General features: G+C 45.4%; 1 protein-coding gene across 1 annotated transcript; it reads left to right on the top strand.

Moving 5' to 3' along the window:
- Window positions 1-5,144: 5,144 nt before the first annotated feature.
- On the top strand, window positions 5,145-7,148 carry LOC132224925 (PWWP domain-containing DNA repair factor 4-like). Its single transcript, XM_059680092.1, has 2 exons — window positions 5,145-6,062; window positions 6,093-7,148. The coding sequence occupies exons 1-2, from the start codon at window positions 5,145-5,147 to the stop codon at window positions 7,146-7,148; spliced, it is 1,974 nt and encodes a 657-aa protein (XP_059536075.1).
- Window positions 7,149-8,954: the final 1,806 nt, after the last annotated feature.

Here is an 8,954-nt window from a genome sequence, read left to right as displayed (position 1 = left end):
GTCCTGAGGCCTCTCGGCTCCGCTGATCCCAGGGCTGGGAGGCCTCTCGGCTCTGCTGATCACGGGGCTGAGTCTCCTCTCGGCTCCGCTGATCCGGGGCCAGGAGGCCTCTAGGCTCCGCTGATAACTGGGGCGGGGAGGCCTCTGGGCTCTGCTGATAACCGGGGCCGGGTGGCCTCGCGGCTCCGCTGATTCCTGGGCCAGGAGGCCTCTGGGCTCCGCTGATAACCGGGGCCGGGAGGCCTCTTGGCTCCGCTGATCCCGGGGTCCTGAGGCCTCTTGGCTCTGCTGATCCCGGGGTCCTGAGGCCTCCCGGCTCCGCTGATCGCGGGGCTGGGTCGCCTTTCAGCTCTGCTGATCCGGGGTCCCTGAGGCCTCTCTGCCCTGCCATTTCTGGGCTGTTTGGCTTCGCTGTGCTTGGAGCCTGAGTATGCAAATTAACCGCTATCTTTTAGCTTCTATAATTGAAACATTGTATCTTTTGGAGTTGTTGGCTTCAGGAGCTCAGAGCCCCGTAGCTGCAGACGGGGAACCTTGCCTTCCTCCATCACTGGGGCAACCAAGCCTCCTGTTCGCCATCTTGGCTGACAGTTAATTTGCATATCTCCCTGATTAGCCAATGGGAAGGGTAGCGGTCGTACGCCAATTACCATGTTTCTCTTCTATTAGTGTAGATTACTGTTATAATGATTTCTTACAGCCAACTGTGAATCTTTATTTATCTCAAAATAAAATTTTAATTAAAAGTATATATAAACAATGGTTAAAGAAGTGAAACAATGCAGCTTAATGAGTCCTTGGAAATTTAAATATGATTTGAAACTCAACCCTTTTTTCTGCTTGGTCATACCTCAGTTTCCCATGACAATATCTGTATGATGACTGCAAGTCCCATGAAATCTTAAAAGCTAAAAGGAAATATGTGTGAAAGTTTATGCCAATTCATCTGGCAATGGAGAGGTGCAAAAAAGGCAAGAATATGTTTTCTTCATAACATATCTTATAAAGTGTGCTTTGTAATAAGTAAGGGAACTGCCAGCTCATCCTTTTATGGAAATAAATGTTTTGGGGACAATTAGAATCACAAACCCTACAGCTTCAAAGCAGCTCCACTAAACAGCTAATAACCGGGGGGGGGGGGCGGCATTGAGGTGAAGATGAGAGAATTTCTGCCTGAGGAGAGGTGCTGGGCTCTTCTCAAGAAAAGTGCCCTCATTTGGACACAACATCTTCAAAGCACTGTTTTCTTTCCTTTTTCCCTCACAAGTGGTTGCAGCCCTCACTGGGGAAGGGAGTGAATGACTAGACCTTCCAAGTAATTCTCCTGAAAATCATGGCTGCTGATTGGAGAGATGAAAGCTCTATGTCATCCGCTTCTTTGATTGCTCAATCAAAGAGCAGATAACATGGAACAAAAGTTATACCAGGACCTGAAAAATGGAAGCTAGTCCATTTCATAACTTTATTTCCTGATGGTCTGAAATTCACTATGAAGTTAGAGATTGTGGAGTTGCTATTTATCCTGCCCCCCTTCTGTTTTCTTCTGTGTATTCTCTCTCTGCAGGCAAGTTTGATTTCATTATAAATTAACACTTTGGAAGTATTTTCGCATCCAAGCCCTCTAAGGCTTTGGGGTTATTTGAAATGTTAGTTTGGTGTTGTTCAATGTTCTGGGTTTAACGCATTGTGCCTGGTGTGCAAAAGAGGATATTTACATAGTATTCTCTCTATCATCTATCTACTTATCATCTATCTGTCTATCCATCCAACCATCCATCATGTATCTATCCACCTACCTGTACACATCTTTTTTAAAAATATATTTTATTGGTTTTTTTACAGAGAGGAAAGGAGAGGGATAGAGAGTTAGAAAAATCGATGAGAGAGAAACATCAATCAGCTGCCTCCTGCACACCCCCTACTGGGGATGTGCCCGCAACCAAGGTACATGCCCCTGACCAGAATCAAACCTGGGACCCTTCAGTCTGCAGGGCGATGCTCCATCCACTGAGCCAAACCGGTCAGGGCCCTGTACACATCTTTAAAGGGAGAGGAGACAGTTGTACTCCTCTTAATATAAAGTATGAAAACAAATCATCTTTTCATATGAAAGAGTATGCACCAACACTTAAAGGAAGATGTTTGGACCATGGGCCAAAGTATAAGACAGGAGGACTATTTACTGTTTTCATTCAGCACCCTTCCATTCATTTGTCTCATAAGGATGTATTGCTTTAGTAATTAGAAACATAACTGTAGTTGATATTTTGGTTGTCTCTTGAAATAGATCCATTAAAGTGATAGTTGAAAAGATGTACAAAACTGTGAATACAAGAAAATAGTCAAAATGTACAATTTAAAAGCTGTTTCATATGTTATAGAATATGTGTATAAACAGAATAAAAATTCTGCAGTCTGTGCAGTATATATTTCAGTAAGCAATCCTAGGTATTTGATTACTAATGTTTAGTATTTTTCATGGGGGGAAATCTATAACGGTTTCAACAATGAAAAATTAACATCATTTTAGGATTTCCACCTGTGTTTTTAAAATAAGGAACGAAGAGGAGCTGAAAATAGCATCCAGAACTACAAGCAGAACCATTTACATATGCATGTGTGGAGGCAGAGAGCGTGGATTGCATGCATCAATATCAGGCATCTGTTTCTCTAATGTCACTCCGAGTGTGTGTGTGTGAGTGTGTGTGTGTGTACATGCGTCTTGGGACGTCGGTTGCTCTGTGGTGGGGACTGAGGTGACGCAGGCACTCCTGTGTTGTGTGATGGGCTGGCAGGTCTTGCTGCAGGGACACTGCAGTGACTGAGTCACCTGTTTATCCTTCCTTGTTCTGTTCTGTCTCCACATGACACCTGTGCTCTGAAAGCAGGTTCACCAAATCCTCTAAGAAGGGAGCCTGATGCCTGCAGGATTGCTCACCCTGGTCCAAGACAAAGGCTGCGCAGGTTATGTCCAAATTATGTACATTTAGTCCTGGTGTAGTTCGTGTTCTCTCTATGAGTGTGTGTGAACAAAGCTGAACATGCAGCCGTGTATTGCAGAAATAGCATTTCCTCTTATGAAGCACATCATTTGAGGCTGATAATGGATGAGCTGAAATCTATAAGTGAATTATAATGCACATCTGTACCATGTATACAGAAAAGTAGAACCTATGAACCAGGCATTTCTTTCTCACATCCATGTTTCTCTCTCCTTCCATTCCTCTCTCTCTCAAAATAAATAAAAACATATCCTTGGTTGAAGAATAAAACATATATTCATATAATATGTTGACTCCTGCATATATCACTCACACATTTTATATTCTCCAAAAGCCCATTTAATAATGTTTCTTTAGATACACAAAACAACACACACATTACAGCACACCCATGTTTGTATCACACATACACACACACACACACTCACACACTCATGCTACTACTTTGAAATAATCCATGCGTCCAAGACAGTCGAACACTATTATGAAAGTAGTAATTTGCTCTGTTGTGAAAAAGGAGGGATTAGCATAAACTAAGTAGTTTAAGGTGTAAATATTTTGAAATGGAAAGGAAGGATGAAAAGAAACATGACATCTATATTATACATGAGATGTAACTAATATTTCTCTTTAAGAATAGCATGCATTCCAGAGTTGGGGAAGGGAAAGTGATGAGTCAATCCTCATTCCATTGGCTTAGTTTCCTATCTCTCTTGCATTTTCTAGGTTGACATAGAGGCGTACTGGTCCTGAGTATCGGCATTTGGTGCCATTTGATCCCTGGAAGGGCAGTGCCCTTCAGAAGCCCAGCAGTTGGAGTTTGCAGATCAACAGACCCTGCTCACAGAACCACACCTACCACGGAGATTGGTAAGACTTTCTCATTTTACTACACATTTTATTGCAATCATTGATTTCATGTTGACATTTGAGGTGTGGTTTATGTTGCTCCTCCCTCTACAGTCACTACTTCACATTGATTTGGTGCTGGGGTGGTGGGGGTGGCAGCACCATAGAGAAATGGAGAGGTGCAGGTCCCAGCCAACAGCTTGAGACTGCAGCAATCCTTAAGAAGGGGAACACCTCTAACCACCATATGAGCTTCCTGAACTTCTGGATTCTAAGCTCACGCTCTTGAACAAGATATTGTGCGGACACCCAGTATCTGTGGTCAGAGATCATTCTGGCTTCCTTGGGGCACATGGTGGCACTAGCACACCAGAAAAGAAACACTGAAGCATTCCTCTAGCATGAGCCCCACAGAGCACAAAAGGCCCAGGATGTCCAATAACACAAATTAAATCCAGGACATGACACCCACCTCCTCACACAGGTGCCCTTTAATATGCAGTAGCAACAAATAGGGCACAGAGTTGGGTTCATTGGGCTATAAAACTCTCCTGGTATCTTCTGTATATTTTCCCTAAGATAGTGGGCGTGTATCCTGCACACACCCCCTTCCCTGCCAATCTAGTCTGTTACACCTTCTTTATATTTCTCTTACTAGAGGCCCAATGCATGAGGGGGGAGGTCCCTCAGTCTGGCCTGCACCCTCTCACAGTCCTGGACCCCTTGGGGGAATGTCCGCCTGCCAGCTTAGGCCTGATTCCCTGGAGCCTTCCCAGTCCGGGACTGCTCCCTCCTTACTGTCCGCCTGCTGCAGAGGCAGGAGAGGTTCCCGCCACCACTACTACACTCACCAGCTGTGAACCCGGTTTCTGGCTAAAAGGCGCTCCCCCTATGGGAGCGCACTGACCACCAGGGGGCAGCTCCTGCATTGAGCATCTGCCCCCTGGTGGTCAGTGCGCATCATAGCGACCCGATATGCATATTAGGGTTTTATTATATAGCATTAGTTCTCAATGACCAACTTTTTCTACTTCCACAAAAGAGCTTTCTGATACTCCTTTCCCTTTTCCGTATTCCAGTATTCTCCAGCGTAGTCTGTCAAAACACGAGTTCCAGCATTTCTGGAAGATTCAGGTGGAGCACAGGCCACACAAGCGGTAAACTCTCTGTCGTCCTAGGCAGAAAGCTGTGGTGAAGAACACTGTCTATGGGACACCTGCTGTAGTTGTGTGCGTGACAGCTGGGCCCCTCTACCTCTGTTAGTTATCTCTTAGTTACCTATGTCCCATCATAATGGACTCTGAGTATGTCTTATGCAATTGGAAAGGCCGCTTTTGGCCAGCAAGGGTTTTGTCCAGATCTGAAACCTCACCAAAAAGTAAGGGGAAAAAGATATGTTCTCTAGAAGTTCAAATACTCTCAGTGGGTAAAAAAGTTAAAGTGAAAAACAGAGACATAAAGATCCTTGATGAGTCTCAAATTGAGTCTATTACCACCTCACTAGGGGCCCAGACCACAGCCAGGGTCCCACCAGGAGAGGGAGAGGCCTACAAAAGTGCTCTTACTATGGCACTGGAGATTCTGAAAGAGAGAGCAAACTTGGGTGCAGCAAGGGCATCCGATGATCCAGAGACCCCTACGATGTCTCAAAAGGGACCCCAGAAGCGATCTCATAAAAAGTTTCCGAAGCCCAAAGGGAACTCACAGAGAAGTCTCAGGAAAAGTAAAAACCCCAAGTCAAGTTCAGAGGATGAGGATGCTCCCGAAGGTGACAAATCCCAGGTGCACACCCCCCTCGCTCCTGCTCCAAAGAGAAGGCGAGGAAGGCCCCCACAGAGCCGCAGCATGTGCTCCGACTTCCCACCACTTTCAGAAGATGAGAGTGAGACAGAGGGCCAGGCAAAGACAGGCACCTCAAGAGCTCGTTCCCGGCATGTCACAGCCAAGGAGGAAGTTGCAGGTGCTCAAGAGGGAGGCATCCTTCCTTTTCAGCCTCCTGGTTTGAGCGTCACTGTGCCCAAGGCCCGGAAAAGAAAGGCACCACGCGGCACCTGCCCGAAGACCCTGGCTGTCTCCTCTGAAGGCTTTCCCTCCTCCGGGAACATTGAAGACCCTGAAGAAGATGTCCAAGCGTCAGGCTCAGAAGGGGCAGCGGCATCCTCCAGCGCCCTTAAGCCCAGTCTGCGTTTTTCATCCCGTTTAGCAGGCAAAGTAAGGAAGCAGTGGGGCCCCGTGTTTAAGAAAGAACGGAAAAAACGGCAGCCTTCAGTTGACTCAAAGGCTGTTCACCCAACCACCACTGGTAAGAAGAAGGTCGCCAAGGGAGTGGAACAACCGACAAGCATGGCCTTCCCACAGGAGCCGTGTCCCATTGAAACAGGAATGATGGTCTGGTTTAAATTTCAAAATCACCCGTTTTGGCCAGCAGTAGTCAAGAGTGTGAACCACACGGAGCGGACGGCCAGGGTGCTTCCACTTGAGGCAGACATGCACCATGACCAGAGTGGCCTTCAGGTGCCTCTTCGGAGATTAAAGCACCTGGAATGTGAAGCGAAGGAGAAGCTGCTGAAGAGAGCCAGGAAGGTGTACGAACAGAGCGTGGACTGGTGCTTCTCCCTGATTTCCCACTACAGAGAAGGGCTCGCTCAGGGGTCTTTCACAGGCTCTTTTCTCGACTACTATGCTGCCGACATCAGCTACCCACTGAGGAGAGCCGTCCAAGAGGGGGAGCTGTACATTGCCTTCCCAAAGGTGAATTACTCAGACCTGGAAGATTCTGAGGAGGAGAGCTCCCCGGATGGGAGGAGGCCCCGCAAGAAGATCCTCCCTGACCGCATGAAGGCCGCTTGGGACCGAGACAACCAGAAGCTTGTGGACTTCATCGTGAAAAGAAAGGGGGCCGACCACCACCTTCTGGACATCCTCAAAGGCAGGAAGCAGTCCAGATGGCTGACGTCCTTTCTGAATTCAAGCAGGTATGTGATCTGCGTTGAAACCTACCTGGAAGATGACGACCAGTTGGATGTTGTGATGCAGCATCTACAGGAGATCTACAAGCACATAGACAAGAACAAGTTGAATCTGACCAGAGATGACAAAGTGAGTTTTGTCCTGGAAGTCCTTCTGCCAGAAGCCATCATCTGTTCCATCGCTGCCCTGGATGGGGTAGATTACAAGAAGGCAGAAGAAAAGTACCTTCGAGGGCCCCCTGTGCATTACCGGGAAAAAGAACTCTTTGATAAAAACATCTTGAAGAAAATAAACAAGAGTCTGGCAATCAGGGGCAGGGCTAGATAGCTCTCCCCCTCCACAGAGAGACTCTCATTTGTATCATTAGTTAGAAACCCTGGCTGCACAAAACATGTGATCCCTCCATTTTCTATAGCACATAAAGTCATTCTGGAAACTTGGAAATGTACTCAATTCATTTTGGGTCCATCTCTGGCATTTTTGGGTGGCACAGTCATGACCATTTCCCATTCCTAAACTCTTCACGAATTAATTTGGTAAAATATTGCCAACAGTTGTACTTCTCTCTGCTTATTCAGATGTGTAAATGTCCAGGCATTTTCATAAAATTATTTTTGACTATCTATACTTCATATTTTAATATATGACACACACTCTTGCATTATATGAAAGAGCCCTGGTAGCAGGTATTAAGCAACAATTTTTAAAATCTGAGATGTATTTTACAGAAACATCATATGGGCTGCTCAGTCTTTTTGTGATATATTTGTATAAACAATTGCATTCCTTCCTAAGATAATTCCTGAGTCTTCCCCACTGTGTGTGTTTGTTTGGCGGTCAGGAAGAACAGCCGAGAGCTGAAACCAATGACAGAATGGTTTTCTGCGTATTATCACTCCTGTCAGATGGTTCTTGGAAAAGCAAACTGAAATCCAGACCAGATGAGTGGATCATCTGCCTGTAGCCCACATGTGGATAATAAGTACTTGGTCCACCTGTGCAACGTTGTTAACTCTTCATTTCTATGATACTTCACTTTTGGGAGTAGCTCTTCAATGGCCGAATGTTTTCCTAAAACAGACAAGCTGCCTGGCTGCCTTCCTCACTGACAGTGACTTACTTGTTCCTCTATATAAGCTGTCTCTCCCCACGTGGAAGGCAACTAAAGTCATTATATACACCGTCCAGCTGCTCTAGACCTAGGACTATGAGGAGCTCATCTTGTTAGCATAAATTGGAAGAAATCAAGCACTTTGTTCTGGAACTGTCCCCTGAAAAGCAGTCATTTGTCTTAAAGCAAACAAGCTTTATCTTTTGACTTACTCGTCGACTAGCTCTGACAGGTTCCAACAGTGTAAGATGCAGACTGGTAAGTCAGTCCAGGCTGCTCAAGGAATAAGTGCATCAGGATGTGGGAGCTGGGGAAAGGGTTTCACAAAAGATTCTACCTAAAAGTGGCTGTTGTCATGATACAAGGAAGCATTAAAAGATCAATCCTGAAGCCCATTAAATGTTATATTCACTTGTTACAATATTTCTTTTAAGAAAAAGTTTTAGAAAATGGAGTTTACTTTTAAATTTTGTTATGAAAATAAATAGTAAAAGTTTAACATGAGTCTGAGTGCATTTTTATTTTTATGGGAAGTCACCTGTCACTCATGGGCCCATGCTATGTGTTCCCATGGCCAAGTGATTTTTGGGGGGGGTGAAATTCGTAAAAGCAAGCTGTTTTTTTTTGTTGTTGTTTTTTTATTGCTTAAAGTATTACAAAGGGTATTACATATGTATCCATTTTATCCCCCCGCCCTAGACAGTCCCCTAGCCTCCCCTATCCCCCAGTGTCTTATGTCCATTGGTTATGCTTATATGCATGCATACAAGTCCTTTAGTTGATCTCTTACCCCCCTACCTCCTGCCCCCCAACCCTCCCCGGCCTTCCCGCTGCAGTTTGACAATCTGTTTGAGGCAGCTCTGCCTCTGTATCTATTATTGTTCTAAAGTTTATAATGGTCTCTATTGTCCATGAATGAGTGAGATCATGTGGTATTTTTCCTTTATTGACTGGCTTATTTCACTTAGCATAATGCTCTCCAGTTCCATCCATGACGTTGCAAATGGTAAGAGTTCCTTCCT

Source organism: Myotis daubentonii, chromosome X (assembly GCF_963259705.1).
Source record: "Myotis daubentonii chromosome X, mMyoDau2.1, whole genome shotgun sequence".
In the NCBI taxonomy this organism is placed as follows: Eukaryota; Metazoa; Chordata; class Mammalia; order Chiroptera; family Vespertilionidae; genus Myotis; species Myotis daubentonii.
Note: the sequence above shows the minus strand (reverse complement) of the source record. Positions and strands in the feature narration are given on the sequence as shown.

What these genes read in the sequence shown, in the direction of transcription:
- LOC132224925 (XM_059680092.1), top strand. Translation starts at nt 5,145, where the DNA reads ATGGACTCTGAGTATGTCTTATGCAATTGGAAAGGCCGCTTTTGGCCA. An exon ending in CATCCCGTTTAGCAGGCAAA is followed by an intron (nt 6,063 to 6,092) that starts GTAAGGAAGCAG and finishes CCCGTGTTTAAG; the next exon opens with AAAGAACGGAAAAAACGGCA.